Source organism: Apium graveolens, unplaced genomic scaffold (assembly GCF_009905375.1).
Source record: "Apium graveolens cultivar Ventura unplaced genomic scaffold, ASM990537v1 ctg601, whole genome shotgun sequence".
Classification (NCBI taxonomy): domain Eukaryota; kingdom Viridiplantae; phylum Streptophyta; class Magnoliopsida; order Apiales; family Apiaceae; genus Apium; species Apium graveolens.
Genome location: NW_027419186.1, coordinates 18,317 through 43,948, shown reverse-complemented (window position 1 = coordinate 43,948; position 25,632 = coordinate 18,317). Strand labels below are relative to the sequence as shown.

The following is a 25,632-nucleotide window of genomic DNA, read 5'->3' as shown; positions in this document are numbered from 1 at the left end:
TAAGTAATATGCACTATGTTTTTTAATTATAGGTGCAGTAGTGTGTGTTCAGCAGTGTATTTTCTGTCTGTGAAGCACAGTGAAGCAGAGGCAGACAGTGGAGCAGAGGTAGAGTGAAAGTGATGCACAGAAGCTTGTAATTCTAATGAATTATTATTGTAATTGTAGTAAAGCACAGTAAAACATAAATTCTTGTAAAACAGTGAGGATAATTTTTGTAATGATTTTTGTAGTGAAAATAAAGGAGAAATTAAAAATTAAAAATTGAAATTGAAAACTTGTTTATTTAGTTAAAAATTAAGGAGAATTTGCTTTAAAATTTACAATAAATAATCAAATTATTTCTGAATTGTAAAGGATAAAAAAATCATTAAAAAAACAAAAACAAAATCAAAATAGTTTAAAAAAAGAAATGAAAAAGAAGTAAAAAGAAAAAAAATCAAAATAATTTTTACAAGTAACGAAAAGAAACGAAAAGAAACGAAAAGGAAAAACAGTGAAAAGAAACGGGTGTGTTATGTTTGTATATATATACAAGTATATACATACAAACAAAGGAGATAGAAGAGATGAATAGAGAGAAGAGAAGAAGAGATGAATAGAGAGGAGAGAAGAAGAGACTTACCGGAGATGAAGTCGATCCGCCGGAGATGGAGATGATTCGCCGAAGACGAGAAGAAGAGACGGAGAGGAAGTCACTGTGTCGTGGCATAAGTGTATACCTATGTTTCAGACAAAAAGTGTATGTATATGTCTAAAAACCCTTTTTTTTTGAATCGGGTACGGGTTTTGGGCCGGTTACGGGCTGGGTTCCGGGTCGGATTCAGGTAAAACCCATGGACTGACTTTTTCACAAGTCGCTGCTCGACTTTTTTAGCCATGTTGACTCATCGACTAGTCGGTGACTAGTCGACGACTAGTCAACGATGTGACAATAGTGGTTTCTATATACTTTATAAAGAAGAAAATGTTTACATTCTTTGAGCAGTTTGCTCCTTTTTCAAGTAATAAAATGAAATGGAGCAACTCGAGTCTTTGTTTTGGTTATAATGTTGTGAACCCCGTCACTTTACGCTAATGATAAGTTTCAAAGTTTGATTGATTGTTTCCTTATGTTGTGAAATACTTTAAAGTCCTGCTAATGATTTGTGATGAATATCGGCTTTCACTCTATCTTGAACCTTGATTCTTAAAAGCCCAAGCCTTTCTTCATAACCTTTATATAGTCAAAGATAAAGAACTGCCACCTAGAAAATTTAAAAGTAGAATGCCTCAGATTTTGCTATTGCTAATGTTATTGAAGTTATAGAACTGTTATATAGTTAGTTGCTGAGCTTTTGTGCTCATTCATTTGCTTTGATCTAACCATGACAGTTAAGTAAGAAAATGGCCAGACTTAGGCGCACCACTCGCAAGAGCGTTTATGGAGGTCCCTACCGTGTCGTAGGTTTCTAGATGCCATAGCAGGTATCAGTGTGTGTGTGTGAGCAAGCGTATTAGTTGGAAGGAATGTATTAGTTAGAACAGATACAATGGGTTATCTGTCAGTTCCATTTTATTTTGGGTTGTAATATATTTATTCTGGTTGTTAGTTGTAATCTTTTCTCATACTTACACCTGTATATATCCTGTTAGTGTTTAATCGAGGTTTATTTTATCTGCTATTTTTATATTAATTTAATGGTGTGTGGGTCCTCGTTTCCTAACCCCGAGATTGAGGGCGTCACATATACAATGATACAAAGAAGAACGTACGAATTCAATATAAAAATATTTGGTTATATAATCTAAAAAGTAAGCGAGCCAATACCTTGGCCCATAATTTTCTTCATATGGGACTCACTTATACAATATAAATCTTTAGATGAGTTAAACCCTTCTCGTTAGACCAGTTTATCTTAAAGTAAAATCAATCGACATATTTCAAGGCCCGAGTGGAGTGAATTGAAAAAAGAACAAATCCTATCCCATGATATTTGGAGTGCTGAGGTTGATTCTAATTTTGATGATGACACTTCTATGAATTCTCACTGATTGTCCTTGCGTTAGTGGACGGAAAAATTTATCTCTCGGTCCGTAGCGAGTGGCGGCTGATATCTCACCCTCCCTCACTCTTATGAGCACAGTTGTTATGAGCACAGTTGTTGGATAACTCTTCCGTCCAAGTTCCTAGTGTATATATTTTGAGCTCGATAAGTGTTATAGAATATAATATATGTATAGAATAGTATAATTATTATTGAGTCGAATCATATCCGGTATACAAATGCTTAGTTTAAGTTAAATATTATAACCATAATAATTAGATTGAAAGTTGAATTCTTTATATGTTATATGTAATTTGGTATCATAAAATAATAGCAGGTTTATTGTTGATGTTATTTAGTATATTCGATAATTGGAAAGATAAATGGTCATCTAAAGAAGGAGAAGAACACTTCAAAATGTTTGATAATAAAATTGTAAAATGATAATATTGAGAAATTTTAAAAGATTTCGCTTTTGTTTAAGTAGCTATTTGACTTCCTATTTATATATAAATAATTAAGAGGGGCATTTTTAGGGTAAAGTCAAAGGGCAGTGCCTTAGACACATGGAAGTATCAAGTATGGAATACAAATACAAAACAATGTTTTATAATTATTTGCATGTTTAAGGGGATGTGAATGATTTTGAGTTGTGTAGTGCACATTCATTACATTTTACCATGGCATCTAATTATGCCATTTCTTTAAAGACTGTTATTTAACTTTTGTCTTTTCCTTTTTTTATAATGAAGATGCAGTAGACTATATGATAATAGGCCATCTTTTGAAACAAACGCCTATCTAAGTCTAAGATCAACATGCAATATAACCAAATGCTTATTTTATTAGGCCTCAATGCATTATATTTCTACCTCAAAGGCAAAAGTTCAAAAATTTCTATTGTCTTATCCTCTCTCATTCAGACTGATTAAAAATAGAATTTTTGAGTCACATTTTAGGCTTCGGTTCATGACAATTTATTGTATTTTAAACATTCAATAATTCTATGACCAGATTAGTATATGCATAACTCGTTTGATATAAACATGAATCGGAACTTGTTTCAATTACTTTAAATTTAGTAACTTTAGTAGGTCTTGATCGATATGACAACCTTAATTATGTATGTGAGTATGTAGTTGTTTAACCGCAGAAAGAGAGGAATCATATAAATTTAAAAAGTTATATCCGTTTAGCTTTGGATTGCAATTTACAACTAATTATATTTGAAAATGTCATTAAATTTGATTTCTAGTAAAATAAAATATCTATTGAACTTAAAATCTTTCCTTCCCTGAACCCTTATTTACACAAGCAAGGTGTTTATGGAATAAGATGTTGGGGTTAAACCCAATATGCGGTATGGGTTTGATGATACAAGACATATTTGGATTGAGAGATTGGGTAATAATTGTATGGGTATATAATTATTATTATAATCAGATTAGGTATGTCTTGTTGGCTAAGTTTGTGATGGCTATGTATACATAGTCATGTCATTGTTTAATGTATGATTAAGAGATGTAGTCATCTTAGGTATCGTGCGGGAGTTGTTTGAGCATTTATTGGCTCAACTATCAATTTGGAAACCATTGAGGTGTTATGTATTGATGTATGATTGATAATTGTTTTGATTAACAATACAAGTTGGGATGTGGTTTTCCACGCCAAATATTGTTGTGTGTGTACTCCATATTGGTAAAATTGAATCTAGAATATGTGTGTTTCCTCCTAACATAAGAATCTAAAGAAATATATATATGACAAGGTTGATTACAAAATATATGTTTAAGCACTATTATTCAAGAATAATTTCCTCCATATTTGATCAGTTAATACAGTAAGAGTCGAACTTTTTGAACTACTAAATATCTCAACCACTACACCAACTCTTTTTTGGTACTGTGCTCCATATTATGGGAAGTAGATATATGGTTATGTAATGGAAGACAAAGAATATGTAAAGTAACTTGGGAAGGGAAGCAATTATTCCATCATTACAAAGTTAAAACTCTCTTCCCCTCCCCCCATCTCTCTCTCTCTATTGAGGTGTCCAGCATCTCCCTATATCAAAACATGCCGCTGGCTGCTATACTAGGAAGGTTATAGTTGCTCCTTCTCCATAAGTAGCTGCTTTTGGAGTAAGTGGTAAGTGCTTGATCCTACCAAGTGGTATCAGAGTAGGTCATAGGTTCGATTCCCACTGTCACGCATATTTATGAGATTGATGCCAAAGATATGTTATGTAGCCATGGTCTCAGATGGGGACATCCATTTCTCAAGCGGGGAATTGGTATTGCTGGCAGATGCTGGTGGAGGGGGGTTGTGGCGGGGACTTGGTAGTGCTGACATATGCTCGAGGGGTTGTTGGGGTGTCCAGCATCTCCCTATATCAAAACGTGGAGCTGGCTGCTACACTATAAAAGTTATAGTTGCGCTTTCTACACAAGTAGCTATTTTTGGAGTAAGTGGTAAGCGCTTGATACCCCTCTCTCTCTCTCTATCTATTTTTATATTGATTGACACCTGATTCATACTCTGTTGATTTGTTATACCTAACTATTAAGTATATATGTTACTTTTTATACGCATATGAATCTTATTGTGTATTGATACAGTTGATTAGAGCTATTACCGATCTCTTAATTTGAATCTCATTTAGGGGCAATTTTTATGTGCTTGTTAATATTATTAATTTACAAAGTATATCCACTGTTATTACCGGTTAAAAAATCATTTTTAATTAAAGTTTTGTATATGTACCTGAAGTTTTATTAATATTGAAATTTATGTGCCGACATATTAATACGGTAAATTACGTGATTTGGGTACTTCTATTTATGACTGTATTAATTGTGAGTACCACTTGGGTTGGTGTATTAACTTGTGCGATTTATGTTGATTTGTGTTATTAATCACATGTTATGGGGTGTTATGATTTGTCAATTCCTTGCCGTGTATTTTACATTTAATGCACTAATTTACGTATATCCATTCTTTTATTTTCTAATTGTTTAACAATGTTTTGATTTATTTTTTTCAATTTTCAAAGTAAAGTAGCTATTCTCTCTTTATCCCTTAAATTAAGGGATTTATTACTTGTTTTACTATTTTTAAGAGAATCTTCTTGTTTTATCAATTGACGACTTTTATAATCATTGATTATTAAATTTGATTTGTTTATTTGAACGGATACTTTAAATTAGCTAGTGCCTTGTTTGTAGATAGTGTTATTATAATTGAGTCAATTATTTGATTAATTATTTGACCGAATAATTTTATTTAGTGCCTTAGTTGAAGGCTTTATTGTACCTTTTATGGGTTACCTTTTTGATGACATAATTTTGGCCTTAGAGAGGAAATCGAGTGTCAATTTACTGGCTTGTTTATGTCTAACTAAAAATTTTCTTTGGCTATATTTTATTACATTTTCTTACTCTTTGTGAATTATATCTTTTATCATGTTTTATCAGATATAATATTATCATAGTTTAATATATTCTCCTTATTTTTTTGTTCTCATTTTCAGGATATTTGAAAAAAATTTAAATGGGTGTTCTATTATAAGACTTTAAAGCGACTACCTACCAGGAAACTCAGAATAAAAGACAATTTTGCTACAATTTTGATGACATGGTGAACGTCTCGATAAAAGGGAAGAGTTTTAGATGTTAAAGCACACTTGTATAGCAAGGGATCTCGGAGTACAATACAACTTAGTTACAAATTTTGATGACATGATCAATTTTTTACTATCGAAAGACACTAGTTTTACTAGCTTTATATATAATGTACTTTGTTGAGGGTACTTTTTTCCTCCTTCAGTTTTTTCCCATTGGGTTTTACTCTTAAAGGTTTTACGAGGCATTTTTTGTGGGTTATTCTTTCAAACACTAAGGTTTTATTATATAAGCTTCGGGGGACATCTATGCATTATCTTCGGTTAGATGATATGCACTTTCTGAATGAAAGATATGCTTTTCCAATGTTTACTATATTTTGGATACAATTCAATAATAAAATCATTGATTACTCACAAAAAAGAATCTCTCCCTCCCTGTCCTTGCTCCACTCTTATAATAATGAAATTAATATCCTCCCTTTCGTCTCTTATCCGCTCAAGGCAACTTTAATTACTCCGATAAAATAGCTAGTGAAATAGTTATAAAATTTTCTTATAAATAGTATTCTAATGACAAGTTTTTTATAAATATTAAATTTTTTTAATTTTTAGTGATTTAGGATACGATATTGCATTTTAGATCCAACAATATTTATTATACTCCTTTCTTGTTAATATAATAATAATAATAAATTTGAAAAGATTTAGACAATAAAAGTAAAGAAGAGAGGGAAAATAAGTAAAAATAAGAGAAAGAAGTAATTTTTTTTATTGATAAAGATGATATAAGGTATGACTTATGGTACCTTAAAAGTATGGTATGAATTGGGTGTCTTAGTAATTTAATAAACCAGTAAGACACTGTTGGAGTATCATATATCAAATTTCTTATATTTGAACTTAAAATATTGTTTAAAAAATGAGTTGGATTTGCTCTTAGTATCCTTCTTCAATAGTTTTGTGGCTCAACGATATTTGCTTGTATGAAAATGCTCATTAAATCTTCCAGTTCAACAATATTCATAATTGATGTAGGATAGCTTGTTGCGAAGATTGAGGATGCTATGGATCGAAAAAATTGGGTATAAATATATAAAAGGACTGTACGATCACTGTTGTTGAGAAGGGATGATTACATGATCACGCTTTAGGATTGCATGCTCATGCCAAATAGGAAATTTTTGATAGTTTCTACTTGGTGGTTGTGCATGATCATGGTAAATAGCGCATGATCATGCTGCCTTATAATAAATATTTTATTTTTAATTCAGATTTGATTTTATTTCTTTTGTTTTAGGGTTTTATGTCCCTACTTACATAAACATCATCACTATATACTAGATTATTATCTTATTATTAATCAAAAACCCTTGAGAGTTTTCTCCTATCTTACTCGAATTTGTATTTGTGAATTCATGGTCGTTATTAAGGATTAGCGCTTATTTTATCATTCTTCCATGCTACGTCAATATTCGTTCCCTCACTGTCAATTTTATTTTACCAGTTTAACAATCTTAACATGGTGATTCTTTTTATAACAAATGTTAAAACAATTCTAATTATTTAACCTATCACAAAGTTGGAACAAAATAAAATTTAACTAGGTAAATTTTGTATAATAAATATTTGATATTTGTTTAGCTAAAAATATACCTATCATGTTATCGTCTTGAAGATGCGCTGACCTGTTAAAGTAAGTGATTTGGATTATTCATACTACCAGCTTATATAGAGCAGCACTTCCTCTTCTCGGTATAAAAGCGGAACACTAGTTTAACCATGGATTATTTTTTTGTATTTTTGGTAAGCAAGTTTAACCATGGATTAAACGGAGTAACCTAAAATATTTGAACTATATATCAATAATATCAGTTCTAGTGAAAGTTAGCTAAAAGACGCGCTCAAAAAGGATATAAGTGTATAGTTATCCTAGTTCCCTAAAGTTTGGTCACTAAAAGAACTTCATTAATATGTTAATGCCTTGGTGAAGAATAAAGGTTAAATACTTTCAGGGTTTCAGAAATGATGAAGATTCCGTGTTAAAGTGCCACCAGAAGATTTCAGTATATTAACATTGAAAGAAGATAGACAATGTTTGAAGCATAAGAATCTGAAGAACTAAAAATAGGGTATAGATAAATGTTGAAGAAGACATCCGCAGTCTTGAAGTTATACTCACCGAAAGGAGTTCATTTATATGTTCAAGCGTTGGTGAAGAACAGTGAATGAAGTATTCAAGATTGTAATAACAATGAAGACGGTGTTTGAGAACCAGAAAGTACAAGTATAATTATTTATTAAAAGTTAGTGTTTGAAGTGATAAATTTGTTCCAAGCTTAACAATGTAATCAATGATATAATATGAAGACCTAAATCGAAGTTAGTCGTCTGTGAACTAGATCAGTTGCACTAGGCATTAGCATTTTATGAAAGAAATCTGAGTATTATCATTAGAAGAATTGTTAAGTGAGGATTCATATCTGGATATGCAGGTTATATGGTTTATACAAAGACTTAGAGAGAAGACTTGAAGACGGGATAATTTAAAGGCTACAACATTCTGCAGAAACTAAGTCAAAGTGAACAGTACCTTGTAGTAGGAGTCACTGAGATCATTGTTTTTCTTAGTATGCGTAAGAACATTGAAGTACAACTCAACATCTAATTAAAGGAACTGGTCTTGACCTAGTAGGAGTAACAAGAAAGAAGTTAGAGCAGAAACTATCTCCAAACGTGCATGTGTATAACTCTTGTAGCAACTTAAAATTATTTACTTGATCAAAATAATTCGAAGGCACTAACTGGTTCATACAAGGGAAAGTGAAGCTCTAAAACTTTCTAAGGCATTAGTTGTGCATACTAGGTAACCAAAGATATGTATAATCTCAACTTAGCATTTCTCTTAATCAAATTAAAGCTAAGGCAGTTAGTGGTTACTAGAGTGCACTTCTAGTAGCCTTGTACTCCTAACCTAAGCCTACAAGGAAGCTCCAGTCGAGAGTTAGCTTCCCCTTGGTGCCTTCTAGTCTCCACTTAGTTAGAAACTACGTAAAGAATGCTACAAGGGAGGTCAAGGTCGCAAGTTAGCATTTCAACAGCTCCTTGGTCACAACTAAGGTTATCCAAGGGAGTATATGCGTAATTTACAGTCCTTGGTGGTACTAGGAGTCACCAGTGAGATTCCTAGGCACTTAAACTCTCAGCTTAGCATTCTAGGAGAGCATGGAGTCGCCACCTAGCTACAATGAAGTATACAAGGTCGCAAATAAGATTATTATTAAGGCAATCTATTGTTCCATCCTTGTAATCGCCAGTAAGACTTGGAAATATAATTCCAAATGCTATTCCACTCTTCTGTTCACAAGTGAACAAGGATAAAGCTCCCTGGAAGCAAGTCATCTCTCACCAACAACTTTATTGATTAATTATTTCATTTACTTGGTTAATATTTAGCCATGTAATTAAGATTGATATAAAGTATATACAAGGAGAGAAGAATAAAAAAAATCAGTTATTTTTCTGTTTATCTTCTTCTCAGATGAGAGCTGATAAAACAAGAAACAAAGATTTATAGAGAAGTTCAAGCACAATAAATATCCGTAAAACTTTTTACCGGAGAAAACGTTATAATTCCCAATTTAACTCTCTTATATCCATAGGGGTATTATAATCGTTATCCGATAATTAGATTCTTAGACAAACAAAAAGCTAGATCATTGTATAGAATTTAATTTTTATATCTTTGTAGAAGCAAGAATATTGTCATTCTTCGATTGTAGCCGGTTAATTTATTTACCAGAGTGTAGCAACACCCCCAAGATTTATATATAGATAAATATTTCCATGAATATCTTGTGTTCGTTACTTTATTGTCCTAAAAACTATTTATCTCAAGAACACGGAACCACTAACTGAACACTAAATTATTTATCCCCAAAAGTATCGTATTCAACCCCCCCTTCTACGATAGTTCGGGACCAAGCAACAATATATATTCTCGTATGTCTTGGTAGATCATATCCAGGGAAACCTTATCTTTCTCTCCTCGATCCCTGATTCTGGATCACTTGGTTTCATTGCATACCAAACTCCATAAATCTACATGACCATTCTCATTTTCAAGGACCAAGCCGTATAATTACTCTTTGGTAACATCGGGTAACTCAAGCCTAATGTTCATCCCTTATTTTTGGCCGCTTATATTATCATCATCTGTGGCATGTACTTGGACATTTATTGAGGAAAAAGAGCCCTGATACCAATTTCAAAACAATTTGCCCACCTAATATATGTATCTGTATAATGGATGTTTGATCTTGAATTGAGAACAATAAACAGAACACTAGAAAGAAAATATGCTCGTTAAAGACATGCCTCTTTATTAATCTATATAGTATAATATAGAATTGGAAAGCTAAAAATCAGGAACTGGGCTAACTACTTCCTACAAATAATCTAATTTCCTATTCTGCAGGATCATAAAAGCTTTCCACCAATGCCACGACTAAGTCTTCAATTGTAGAGACTAAAACAAAGCAATCAATTCAAACAACACATTATTAAATAAGAATTTTAAGATTAAAATGCCAACACAGTTCGGATCACTATAAAATATATCAACTTAATATTTTAATTTATGATTGGACCCGAAAATTAATTGACACCCTGCCTTTGACATCCCAATTTAGCACCTCATGCCAGCCTTGACACCCTTTGTTGTAGTTGCTCATGTACCACCAAAAATGGAGTTAATACGACAGTTTTAAATTTGAGTGCCAGAACCGTCGGGTTCATACTGGCAATAAAATTTTAACAGTGAGTTTAAATATGCCCAACCGGTGATGTCTAACTGACATGCATGACTGAGTATTAGTCACATGTTTATTGCGACACCTTGTCAAAGTGGGTCCACCAAGTTAGAAAGGGCCAAACACGTCAAACGTGAATTCGGATGCCAACACCGATCAACGATATTTCCTACCAATTTGAGTGAAATCCGATCATGTTTTTACCTGACTACCATATCTAGTCAATTTAGGTCAAAACGATCATTTTCGCATTTGTACGGACTTCCAGATGCAATTGGATGACCCGATTGGATGACCGTTTTGTATCAATACACCCCAATAGCTTTATCCGAGCATTTGTACGGACTTCCAATGGTTATCAAAATCAGGAAGGCCGATGACCGGTTTAGTATCCATAGTTTATCTCAACTTCTCAAAAGCATTTCTATAACTCACAGTCCATTTCCATTTTGGGCGGAACAGATCTACTAATTTTTTGATTCCAACTCTACTAAACTAATCACTGGGATTTATGCCCGTCCATACACTATACTTAAATGATCTCTTTTCTAAGAGCATCTCGAATAATATATAGTCCTAGCTATAATATCTAGTATATAACTAATATGAACCAAATCCCTTCTTGAAAAAATATTGAAAATCATATATATATTTTATTTCCTTTATTTGTTATACCAAAACTTTACTCAACAAATATATACCGAATAATACTAATCTTTTTTTTGTTGCTTAAAAAGGACAATCTTAACTATATTATATCTTAATATCTTTTCTACTGAAAAAATTAAGCACCGGGATCACCTTAGCTACCATGGGAGCAAATCAATTTTAACACAATCATGAGCATTTCTTATTCTTCAACTGGTATTTTGTAATTTCATATGCTTGCATAGCCACTAGCTCCACAGTGGTGGTTTATATTCAAGAAAGAGTAAGTTGGGGTTTGGGGTTTGGAGTTTGTGTTGCTGCAAATCTAAGTGGATTCATGGTGTTTATGCTTGGAAAGCAATATTATCCCTATGTGAAGCCTAAAGAAAGCCCTTTCGCAAGCATTGCTAGAGTTGTAGGTGCAGCAATCATGAAAAGAAATGCAGCAAGATGTAATTGCTATTTTTATGGGACTGCTGAGTTGTCAAGGTTAAACTGTGGCCCTACTACTGACTTCAGGTAATATATACCTCCTACCGCATCACAAGTCGGTTTATGTTCTGTATTAACATTATTAATCTTCTATGGTGCAGCTTCTTAAACAACGCAGCTTTAAAACCTGAAAGTAATCAATCAAGTGATCTATTGCTAGATAAGAGATCATGGAAGCTTTGTACAGTTGAAGAAGTAGAAGACCTTAAAACCCTATTGAAAATAATTCCCCTATGGTCTTCTACTATTCTATTAAGTGCTACAATAGGTGTTTTTATGAGTTTAATACTTCTTCAAGCTCTTACAATGGACAAACATTTTGGAGATAACTTTGAGGTTCCGGCAACTTCATTTCTAATCTTGAATCGATTGGTGTTTTCCATATGGCAAAAATAAATTGGTCGTTACCCAACTCCACATCAATGAATTGGAGTAGGTCATATTATCAACATCATAGACCAAGTAGGATCTGCCCTAGTGGAAAATAAGGGACTTCAAGTTGTGAAAAATTTACATTTAGATGGTCAACAAGGCTCGGTAGTACCAATGTCAGCATTTTGGCTAGTGATAAACTTAACAATTATCGGGATCAGTGAAGCATTACATTATCCGGGACAGGTTGCATTTTATTATCAAGAATTTCCAGAATCCTTAAGGAACACTGCTACTGTCATGATATCTCTGATAGTTGGAATTGGCTTTTATTCAAGTGCTGTGGTCATTGGATTAATTCGTGGAGCTACAGACTGGTTGCCTGATGATATTAATGAAGGAAGAGCAGATTATGTTTACTGGATTATGTCAGGAATTGGAATGGTGAATTTCGCCTACTATCTCATTCGTGCAAAGTTTTTTTACTATGGTGCTGCAATGAAGCTTAGTGTCCATTTTAATCCCTATGGAAATTAATGTGTGTGCTATATATATATGAATAAATCAGTACCATTAATAGTACTGCTTTCAATTGATATATGAAAGAGCAACTACAATGTATTTAGGCTGTAGAAAACAGTTACTTTCTTCTTGCAGAATGCTGGATTTATTGGATGGATATTAGTATACATTTAGTATATATGTTATTACAAATTCTTGAATCTTTGAGTTTTTTAACAAACCAAGGAGTATTAGATTGGTCACAGAAGTGAAGGACATGTATCAAAATTTTCATTGTAGGTACGGGGTTATCATTTGAATCACTAAAGTCGTAACAAATATCAAACATATAGGTCTAAATATGTGTTCGAAAAGTAAAAATAATCAGTTTATTGAGTTCTACACAGTTTTCTTGATCAATACTACCATACTAAATAAAAAGTTGTGGATTTTAGTATTTTAGATAATATATTTACATTTTAAGAAAATTATTTACTTTTTATTTTTAAATTTACCGTTATTTTATTTGATTTAATTAAAAATAAATAGTAAATAAATTTCTTAAAATCTAAATATATTATCTAAAATACTAGAATTTACAATTTTTCATTTGGTTATGGTAGTATTGAAGAATAATGTGTAGAACCCAACAAACGACTATTTTTACTTTCTGAACACATATTTAGAAATATCTGTTTAATATTTATTACTACTTTAGTGATTGCAAATGGTACCTCTGTAACTAGAATGAAGATTTCGATACACGACCTCCACTTCAGTTACCATTTGATACTTAACCCTTATTACAAATTCTTGAATCTTTCAATTTTTTAACAAACCAAGTAGTGTAGTGTGTTTTTAAAATGCATAGAGTAGCACGTATCTAGTACGAGCTATAACTTTATCCAATGAAAACTAGAATCGGAAATGCATAAATAGATTGACAAAACTTTATTTTCTGGATCCGTTTCTCCATACTTTGTCGCTTAAGATACGCTTTCCTTGATTGAGTAGTTGGTTTTTCTATTCGGAGAAGCAATGTTAGGAATAATGGACGATGAACGGCAAACAGTTTAAGCATTCAATGGTTGTTCGTCACTTGGTCTGTGGAACCTATATTTCCTCCAAGCCCTATTTGCGGAAACCCTCGTGGATTGATATAATCGAACCACATTTTCTCTCCTTCTACATCGACAAACTCACTATCAACTATCAATATGTCCTTGAAAGCCCTCTTACAAACTTCAGCTACAATCTTTGCAACACTCTCAAGAATATTGTTCCATCTATGGTGAAACTCGAACAACTTGATGTGGCGAGAACATAATTTTCGAACGGAATACAGACAAATGTACTCACTACCTATATTCTCTCTCTAGGCACCTTAAAAATCCTGCAATTTCATTGGAAAGTTCATGAACCAGATGAAACGGCCATGCAATCACTTTGTGGACAGGGTTGTGGCTGTAACGGATTCTTTCGAGCCAGATGAGGAATGCCACTACATGCATAGATTCATCAATATTTCGACCAAGTTTATGGACTAGCCTGTAGAATAGCTTCCTTTCAATTGTATGGAAAAGATTAAAATCTTTGTCGCTGATTTTTTCTTCAACGAAATGCAGGGCTGGATCATACAAAGCAATATCCATTTGCTGTCATGGCCATTGAACTCGGTTTCCATTGCTCTGACTTTACAAAATCATAAAAGTATGGAGGATTTGAGATGAACGTAGACCAAAATGTTTTTAGATATATTTGATGGGTCGTGTATAGGTGAATATTTGACTTAGCCAGGGGCTTATATATAAGAGTCACTCCAAGTGACTCTTATAGGGTGCAAAGTGACTTTAATATGGTGAAAAGTGACTTTCATGGTTGATTAAAACCAAAATAGTGGAATAAAATTAACTTGTATTAAAGTGGCATTAATAGGTGGTAAAAGGATGTCAAATTGGATGTATATGATGTTAACATGTTAATTGTTATATACATGGTGAAAAGTGACTTTTATAAGGTGCAAAGTGACTCTAATATGGTGAAAAGTGACTTACATGATTGATTAAAACCAAAATATGGAACAAAATTGACGTGTATGAAAAGTGGAACTAAAAGCTGGTAAAAGGATGTCAAATTGGATATATAAGATGTTAACATGTTAATTGTATAAATATATGGTGGAAAGTGACTCATATAGGGTGCAAAATGACTCTAATATGGTGAAAAGTGACTTACATGGCTTAATTAGAACCAAAATATGGACCAAATTGACTTGTATGAATGTAACACTAAGAGGTGGTAAAAGAATTTCTAATTGCATGTACAGGATGTTAACATGTTAATTGTACCAATATATGATGGAATATGACTCTTATAAGGTGCAAAGTGACTCTAATATTGTGAGAAGTCACTTACATGTTTGATTAGAGCCAAAATGTGGCCCAAAAATGACTTGTAAGAATGGGGTACCAAGAGGTGGTTAAAGGATGTCAAATTACATGTACATGATGTTAACATGTTATATCAATATATGGTGGCAAGTGACTCTTATATGGTGCAAAGTGACTCTAATATGGTGAAAAGTGACTTACATGGTTGATTAGAGCCAAAATAGTGGAACAAAATTAACTTGTATGAAAGTGGCATTAATAGGTGGTAAAACGATGTCAAATTGGATGTATATGATGTCAACATGTCAATTGTTTTATATATGGCGGACACTGACTCTTATAGGGTGCAAAATGACTATAATATGCTGAAAAGAGACTAACATGTTAATTAGGACCAAAATATGGACCAAAATTGACTTGTAAGAAAGGGGTACCAAGAGGTGGTTAAAGGATGTCAAATTGCATGTACATGATGTTAACATGTTAATTGTATCAATATATGGTGGCAAATGACTCTTATAGGGTGCAAAGTGACTCTTATAGAGTGCAAATTGACTCTAATATGGTGAAAAGTGAGTTACATGGTTGATTAGAGCCAAAATATGGAACAAAATTAACTTGTATGAAAGTGACATTAATAGGTGGTAAAACGATGTCAAATTGGATGTATATGATGTCAACATGTCAATTGTTGTATATATGGTGGAAAGTGACTCTTATAGGCTCCAAAATGACTATAATATGGTGAAAAGTGACTTACATGTTAATTAGAACCAAAATGTGTACCAAAATTAACTTGTATGAATGTGGCGACGTGGTAAAATGATTTCTAATTGCATGTACATGATGTTAACATGTTTATTGTATCAATATATGATGACAAGTAACTCTTATAAGGTGCCAAGTGACTCCAATATTTGTAATATGACTCATATTAGATGACTTATATATAGCACACTTGGAGTGAATAGAGCTACGGTTTAATTTAGGGAGGCGCGTCCTTTAGAAGAGGTGCATAAGTTAGGGTTTTATTCTTAATTTTATTATGAGTAATGGCTATGTTGGATTATTTGAAAATCCTAACCATAACTCGTGTGGCATTTGTCCTATATTTAACACTTAAGTTGGCCATTCTAAGAAATTTATTTTAAAAGCTTATATATTTAAGAATATGTATATTTCCTAATTAACAAAAAGGAGAATAATATGCACAATTTCGTTATCTTTTCTTTCTTGGGAAAAAATATAGCATCCTTTGAAGCTGTTTTTAAAAATTTCCATCTAAAACTTTTTTTGTGATAAATTTAAATATTCGTATTGAACTTCTCCCCATATTTTACACTGTACAATACTCCTACCTTAGTTGCATTTACACATTAATTACTAACATATTACAACCCTTTCTTATGGAGGTATTTTAATGGAATTTTTGTTTTTTGAGTGATCTTAGTGGTACTAAAATTTTGTATCAAAATTTGTTCCAAATAACATGTGGAAAATTATATTTTTGAGCAATATGTATGCATCATGCACCCATCATTTTATAAATATTACAACCAATCATACCAATAAACTCTTGTTGTGTGTAATATGAGACAAATTTTGGGACAAGTTTTTCAGAACTCCCTTGGAATTGAGTTTTTGGGAACTCTATCATTTCTCTTATTTTTTTTACTAATATGGCTTATATATAGCCTTAGAATTGAGTACATATTTTAAAATATTTTGAGCGTGAGCCTTACGAAGTTTGACAATAGAGAATGAATTGTTAAGTTTTAAGCTATCCAATAGCATATTTATTAATTTAATTATTGAGTTGAAACCGTACAAAATAAACACAGGTGTTTATAATGTAATATTCTTTTAAGATAAATAGGCCCATTAAAAATTTAGCTTAATTTAAAAATATTATATTTACATTAAATAATAAAAAAAAAGTTATTTTAGAGTTTTTAAGATGTATTTAAACAAATATTTTTTTTCCAAAATGTTAGGTCCATGTGCTAAAATACTAACTATCAAAGTTTAAGTATATATCCACACATCACCAAAAAATATATTATTTTAATTTTAATAATGTAATATAGGGTAAATCTGAATATTACTCTCTCGCTAGTCGCTACCTATTACCATATTTTGGTATATATTCATTTTCTTTTCCTACTAGTTAATTTAATGGTTATAATGAACTTGTTAGGTTTTGTATGGAAAAAGGTTTAATATACCATAAAAAAGTTGAGGAATTGATTGCTATTGTGGAGATCAAAGAATTGTCTGTTCTAAGTTACTGGAATAGATTTTAGCCCCTCCTTCGCTGAGACCAGCAAGGAAGAGAGTGCTGAATATTTTTCCTTTATTCACAGAATAAGTTAATTTGGAAGATTTGGAAGATTGTAGGTTCAAGACTACTAGAGCTCTCAAGTTACTTGTGAGTGTGAGTATGAATGTGTAAAAATTATATTCAAACCTCATATTTAACACCTCCTTAATTAAATTGATGGTGTGAGTGTGTGTATGAATGTATATGGTATTGTAAAATAGATACGAATAACTATTTTTTTGATTTTGGATAAAAATGAATTGTATCTAAGTAGGAAAATATGGAACAATGGTTTAACTTTTTTGAAATTTGTATCAAAAGATTTGGGAATGTGAAGTTTTTGGCCCTACTAACTTGGGTGAATAACTTTTGTATTTGACATGTTGTATACAAAAAGGTTGAGTGTTCCCTATACTGGACATTGTAAAAATGTCTCAAGGTAATTGATTATGTATGCAAAGAATGACTTGGTAGTAGTCACTAATTTTGTATATATCCCAAGGTTTAATATCCATCATTTGGAAAAAACAACCAAAAAGCATCATATTGTTAAATCCATATTCTATATTGATATGACCTTTTGATGGTTTCTTATGGTAAAATTCTCAAAATTTGATTTGGAGAAGTTTGATTGGCTTATTAATACTTTTGGGTTTTGAATTTTGGAAGATGAACTTCAAGCTTTAATAGAGGTTTTTGTAAAACTAACAGGGTTGGGTTTTGAAAATGGACCTACTATTTAGTCTGTATAGCAGTATTAGTGGATTGACTTGGATGAAGTATTTTGATGGAAACGTTGAATTGATTTTTCAGAAGAGATTTGAGATGCTGTTGAAGGAGTTTTGATATTGAGACAATGAGATTTAATGGTTTGAAGAGCTATAAATAAATTATTATCATACTCATATTCAATTACCTTATGGATCGAAGATATGATAGGCTTTCCTCATAAAGTACTTGCTTTGATTTGTTGTTGATTGTTATGGAACATATCTAGAAAGGTTGGGGCTTTAACCCCACCCCTTCCTTTTCGAGGCATTAATCTATCTGCTTTTGCAGAAATCACGACTAAGAAAATCAGGAACTTAGTTCATATCTCCTTTAATATGTTCAATGTCAAAATAAGAATTGCTTAATAATGTTTGACACATGGCAAAAATTTGTTATGATACAATATTTTGAACATCTTTTTGTAAAACCTCTTTTACAGACTTACAATCGACTATCAGGAATTTTTTTGGTTTAATAAATCACTCTGAGATTTTATAATGCATAAAAAATTGAAAGCATTTCCTTTTTAATAGTAGAATAATTCCTTTAACAATCATCTAGCGTGCAAATGTAAACCGATGTTTGTTTTTTAACATTGACTATATATTTCATTATAATTCTATATCCTAACTCAGATGCATATGTCTCAAAATTTTAGATGCATTAGGATCAACAAGGTGTAGACAAGGGATTTATAAAACTTATGCTTTGGTTTGTTGGACTAGTTTGGTATGTTCATATGACCAAAACACATGATTAACTTTAAGACGGTCATGTAAAGGTTTGACTATCCTATTAATATTGGAATAGAAGTCTAAGACATAATTGAGACTTCCTGAAAATGTCCAGATTTGGGTATTATCGATGATTTTATTAGGAAATTTTGTTGCAAAAGTTAGAGCTCTTTCAATGGGTGCAACGATTCCCTATGAGATGTTGTGACCAAGAAATCTTACACTAGTTTGAAAGAGTGAAATTTTCGATTGTAATATGACTAAAACATTTTTCTTAAAAATACATGGAAAAAAAATTAAAGGTGCTTTAAATGTTATTCAATAGATTCTCAAAAAACTAGCACATTGTCGATGTATACTATACATAAGGTAGAGTAGTCATTAAATATGTCATTCATGAATCTTTGAAATTCTCTAGGGGCAGTTTTGATTCCAAATGGAAGGATATTTCATTCATACTGTCCAAATGATACCAGAAACATATTATATCTATCTTTTGGATGAATTTGAATTTACCAAAATCCTGATTTTAAATCAAATTTAGAAAAAACTATTGAAGAACTTAGCTATTGTAAATGATATTTTTTATTAGCCATATGGTACCTTACCCATTTTAGAGCTTTATGTAGAGGCTTATAATTGATAACTAGTCGTGGGGAGCCTCTCTAAATTTCAGAGTTTATATTGACATAAAAAGCTGTAAAAGACCATGTGATCTAGATTTTGATATGATCTCATTTGATTCGAGATCATTGATCTCTTTTCTGCAATATTGCTCAAGGTACAAGTTCATTCAATTGGTACTTCTTTTGTGGGTATTTTATTTTATCAAAATCTTTTTCATAATATAGATCAATCATATTTTGTTTTCTATATGAAAAGACATTTATGGCAAGTCAAAGTTCAGTTTTTGGATATCCGTTGTCTACACCATACTGATCGTAATGCATCTAAAATTTTGAGACATACATCTAAGTTAGGATAAAGAGTTAAACTGAAACATGTAGTCAATGGTAAACAAAAAATACTCCGATTTAAATATGCATGCTGGAAAGATTGTCTAAGAAATTATTCTATAATGAAAAAAGGAAATACTTTCAATTATTTTCTACATCACAACATTTTAGAGTGATTTATTAAACAAAAAACCGCCTTATGCAAAAGGGGTTTTACAAAAAGATGTGCAAAATATTATAGCATAACATATGTTTGCATTATGGAAAACAAATTCTCTACATGGAGTGTTCGGCACGAAGACTAAGAAAAAATGTAATTTTCTGAGAAAAAGTAGGAAAGTGGGTAAAGTGGTGGGAGAGATCAATTCTTAATGTATGTAGTGAGTGTAGTGGAATAAAATAGTGGATGTGAATGGATGTAGTTAATATTTATATTATAAAACTTTACTATTTTTGGAACGTAGAAAATTGAGAGGGACGTATCAAAAAGAAAAGTGTAGAGAAATTAATTGGACATAGGGAGTATTAAACAATTTTTATTTTGAGATTAAACATATTTAAGGAGATATGAACTGTATTCCTGATTTCCTTACTCGTGCTTTTTGCAAAACTGATAGATTAATGCCTCGAAAAGGCAGAGGTTGGAGTAAAACCCAACCTTTTCAGATCCGTTCAAGAACACTCAACAATAAAGCAAAGCAAGTACTTCATGACGAAAGCCTATCATATCTTCGATCGATAAGGTAATTGAATATGAAGATGATAATAATTTATTTATAGCTCGTCAAACCATTAAATCCCATGGTCTCAATATCAAAAATCACTTAACATCATCTCTAACCTCTTCAGAAAATTTCATTCAAGTTGTCCATCAAAATACTTTATCCAGTCAACCCACGAATACTTCTATCTAGACTAAACAGTAGGTCTATTTCAAAAACCCAACACTATTAGTTCCACAAAAACCTCTATCAAAGCTTGATGGTCATCTGCCAAAAATTCAAAACCAGAAATTGTTCATAAGCCAATCAAACTTCTTCAAATCAAATTCTGAAAGTTTTTCCAAAAGAAACCATTAGGAGGGCGTATCAATAGAATATGGTTTAACAATGATGATGTTTTTTTGGCTATATCAGATGTTTTTACTTAAGGATGAATGTTTAAACCTTGGGATCTATACAAAACTAGGGACTACTATCAAGTCATTCTTTTGCATACATAATCAGTTACCTTCAAATAATTTTACAATGACAAGGATATGGGACACTCAACCCCCTCGAATGTAATATATCAAATATAACAAGTCATTCACCCAATCCAGTGGGGCTAAAAACTCGACCTTCCCAAATATTTTCCTACAAGTTCAAAAGACAGTTAAACCTTTATTCCACATTTTCCTACTGGGATTACCAACAGCCATGATACCACTACACCATAAATAGCCTACAGCAACACCAAGAAAATGTTACAACAGGCCCAAAAAAGTGTTACCACAGGCTAGAAAAAGGCCTAAGGTAACATAAAAATTAAGTTGCTTTTTTTCGAGTTACCTTTGGCCCTAAGGTAACATTCTTTTACCCTGATGCAACCTTGAATTTTATGTTACAATAAGCTTCAAAGGTAACATCAAAGTATGTCTATAGTATCACATTATACATGTTACCTTTGCACTTAGAATTTGTAAAAAAAAAATGGGCCCCCACATGTAAGGCCACTATGGGCCCCACATATGGGTCACCAAATCATTGTATATTTTTTCCCTACTGTAACCATTTTATAATAATTTGTGTTATATTATACTAATTTGTTTGTAATATTGAAGTACCTAATGTAACATATTTCTCAAAAAAATTTGACATGATTTGTTTGTAAATTGAACATGCCATAAACCTGTTTTTCATACAAGTCAACAAAATAAATAATTCAAACAACCAAACAAAGAATCTGTATGCATCTCCACGTTATTTAGCTCCAATTACGGTATTTAAGAACATGATTATTCTTTGTTCTCCTTGAAAGAATCAGTATGCATCTCCTTATTTCATCATCTCTTCCGATTACTGGATCAAGCTTTCCTGACCTTGCCATGCAAGTACATGGGAGTCTACCAGTGTGAATGAAAAGGACTCTTCTCCCTTCCCATTTGGTTGGATTCCCAGCCATCTACTTCATCATTCTATAAGCAGCTTTTCCACTACAAGTAACACATAATGTAAAAATTTCGGAAACCAAATAAATAGCCTTTGGTAAAACCACAACTGTCACAAAATTTAACAAGAAATATTTTCATTTTACATTTTACTAAAATAGGCATTAGTCTATATGGACCACTCTTTAAATACATAATCATAAGAAGCATCTACTATATTGATTTAGTTAGTGGTATATGTAAATTAATTTCTGGACAACTATATACTCGGCAACCTTGAAACCTATGAAATTTTAGTTCTTCTAAAAAAATAAATAGCCCTTTTTTCTTCACAATTTCTTCACAATTTATGCACTAAGAAATTCTAAAATTATATCTTATAGTATAGTCAATAGTCCCGAATGCTTCAACAAAAATCAGTAAAACTTACCAGATAGTGCCACAAGGTCAACTATATCAAGTCCTTGTAGCTTAAATTTGGTTAGTATTGTCTGGAAAGTGTTATTTGGAGCAGGAATATTGTAGTTAGAGCCACTCAAGCGCGCACATCTCGAGTCTCTTCTTCCTAATAAAACCTCCCAGCTAGGTCCCCCAGTCTACATACAAAATATGAAATGATCAGTTTTATGTTTTTCATGTAAGGTTATAGTACTATTCAGTTCACTTGTCATACTAGAGAGGTAAGTCCGGTGCATTTATATATATGATGTATAAATCGAATAATTTATGGTAATAATGACATGAACTATTTATTTGTAGCAAAATAAATTGCATGCCAAATGTTTAAATTTACCAAAACAGTAGAGTCCCTAGCATCCAGAGCCATGATATCAACACAAGAGACTGTCTAAGGGCACTCTCTCTCGAGTGTCGATTTTATCTGGTCGATAACATCAAAACCACATACAGAGTTTCGGTTAGGCTTAGAACCTTTTTCATTGATTATACTACTGCTGCTGTCTAAGAGTATTGATGCATCACATCCCTGCATGGTGAAACAATGAATTAATTAGACATTAGACATGCACTCTTAATAGAAGATCAGCCAGTTACTTTAACCTTGGTTGATTTAAACCTTGACAAAGCAGTCATGGAAATGGAGGCGGAGCAGGGAAGCAGCCATACGAGTATCTTTTGTAACAGCATTGGAAACGATAGACTTGACTATCTGGACCGCCTGTGGGAAAGAACGATAATAAAACTGAGGGTATAGATAACCTGTATTAGTTTTGCAAGAGAAGTAGAGTGGTGCAAATGTTAGAAGAGTTACAAGCATGAGAATGCTAATGGAATTAGCCATTTCCGTTTACTCTCTTGTATAAAAATCAAGGCTTATGATTTGATGAATGTTGATAACAAATAGCTGGTTAATATAAGAGGGGTTATGGGGAGCAGGAATATAGCTGGTTTATATAACTTCGTGTTTGCACATTCATTTATTTGAGTTTAGTTTTTTATGGGGCAGGAGCACCTGCTCATTGACCAAAAACTAAACTCCTGCATTATAATTTAGTACCAAACCAGACAAGATTAATATTTTAAAATGTTCTAGTTGATAGTCGGCTAATTGCGAGGCTGAAACTTTCCTGGTCTGGAGTCGTTAGCTGTACAACTAGGTACCTTCTCAGAACTGACAAAGTTACAACGTCTTTCTAGTTTTAGCTTTACTTTATATCCATATTTCAAGTGGAGTACAACTAGGTGATTTAGTAGGGAGGTAGAGGACATGAATTACTTTTTCTAGGTAGGTAATTAAGAGTTACAGAGAAAGACAACTAGAAATCACCTTGCAACATAGAATGCTGAATTTTCCAGCATAAATAACATATTGCTACAACCAATGGCAAGAGCACCGTATGAACCACCTTCACCGGTCAGAATTGATATTATTGGTACTTCCAGGCCAAACATAGCTCTCAAATTATATGCAATTGCTTCCCCTGCATTCTATTTTTAGATATGAATTTACTTTTTATTACGCACAAATCTCCTAAATACTCCGAGACAGCCCTTAAATTACTAACCTGAATTCCGGCTTCTCAATATACTACAATCTTTGACTAACAACATTCAGGTAAGACATATTATCAAATACATTAAAATGGAATGCAACTACACTTTTCTTTAATCCTCTGCTTACCCAACCACTAATCACAACTACAAACATATAAATGATTACATTAATATCCTAAATTAGGTACTACCAACCAAAACTATTAGCTTGAACTTACTTACACCATTACAATATAACAAACTGATATATAAAGACTAACATATGCATCTATTGAATTGATTAACAGAATATACAGAAATAAAAACCCGAAAAGTTACGAAAAACTACCTTTAGAGAAAATAGGGGTTTCTCTCCAACACCTATACATAGAATCAATTAAAAATATATACAAAATGATAATTAGCAACAAACATCTATACACACATAATTACATACCAATAATGTATGGATATATATATATATATATATATATTCGAGATTCTGGTGAGACGATCACCACTCGGCAGCGGAGATTTTGCAAACGAGCTTCGGAACCTTGATCTCTCTCATTGGATTTGCTAATTTTCTATCGGACGCAAATTATTATGTACACATTTAAACAATTAAATTAAAATTGAGATAAAATTAAGATGTAATTTGTAATTAGAGCAATGAGTTGTGCGATTTTACGTACCATTCCGATGTTGAGACAATAAGATTGGCGAAGCGGTGGCGAAACGAGACGATGGAGAAGATGTGGAACCCTGTCGCTTTTACCATTGAAACAGACCACCAATCTCCGCAAGCATCTAAAAACAAATAAACATATAAAAAAAATAACACACAAATACCCTAGTTATAATATCCAATTTGGAAAAATACCCTAATTGAGACACCCGATTGTAGAAGAAGAACCGATTATAAAACAAGAAGACCCGATATTAGTGAAGCCCCAAACCAATTATGTTGAGAAATAAGAAGACCCGGTTGAATCCTTCTACAGTGAAGCCCCAACTTATAATTTATTTTGAAATCCCAAATCTATAATTGTTCAATTGAAAACTGAGAGATAGCGAGAGAGAGATATGTTTAGACTGATAGAAACCCTAGCTCGAGTCCAATTAGCCACTAGGAGAGAGAGAATGAGAAAGAAAGAATGAGGGGGAATGAGAGAGAATGAGAGGGAGATAAGATATGTCTGAAATTTTACCGCCTCTCCGAAAATTTTGAGCTCCCCTGATTGAAAGCCCAGCTAATTTCATTTCCTTTTTAATAAATTTTAAGTTTTAATAGTGTTTAAATTTTTTATTGATAAAAAACTATCAATTATTAATTAATACAGTTTATAAAATTTTAAAAAAAAATTTATCAATCTTAACTAATATTAATATTTTTGCTTAATTATATTATAAAAATTGATTAATTTTCATGTCAAATAATTATATATATTTAATTTTTTGTAAAATGTACTACTTTTTTATCCATTAATACCCTATTGTAACATAAATTCCTACATGTTACTCGTATGTAACACTTTGAATCTATAGTAACATGTTATAAAGGATATGGTAACATCAAAAATTCTACGTTGCGGTAGGCTAAGATTAGCATACCTAAGGTAACATAATTTTGTAACATGCACGATTAAACCATTGCGATTGGCCATCTATGGTGTAGTGCACAATTCATTTTTTATCCATAAGTAGAAAAATAAGGCTATTTTACTTGAAGACCAAAAAACAAATTACAAGAACGTCTTTTTTCATTTCTACAATGGTGGGATTTCTTCGAGTCAGTTGAGAAAAATTCTTACTCCAAATGCCTCATAATATTTAAAGTTGTTCAAAAC

General features: G+C 32.1%; 1 protein-coding gene and 1 pseudogene across 1 annotated transcript; one reads left to right on the top strand and one right to left on the bottom strand.

Moving 5' to 3' along the window:
- The first annotated feature begins 4,278 nt into the window (after positions 1-4,278).
- Positions 4,279-12,506, top strand: LOC141702967 (protein NRT1/ PTR FAMILY 2.3-like). The gene is made up of 4 exons (XM_074506597.1): positions 4,279-4,491; positions 11,302-11,624; positions 11,699-11,939; positions 12,087-12,506. The coding sequence occupies exons 1-4, from the start codon at positions 4,279-4,281 to the stop codon at positions 12,504-12,506; spliced, it is 1,197 nt and encodes a 398-aa protein (XP_074362698.1).
- An 8,498-nt stretch (positions 12,507-21,004) lies between these two features.
- Positions 21,005-23,100, bottom strand: LOC141702966 (peroxidase 72-like; annotated as a pseudogene).
- Between the last annotated feature and the right edge of the window lie 2,532 nt (positions 23,101-25,632).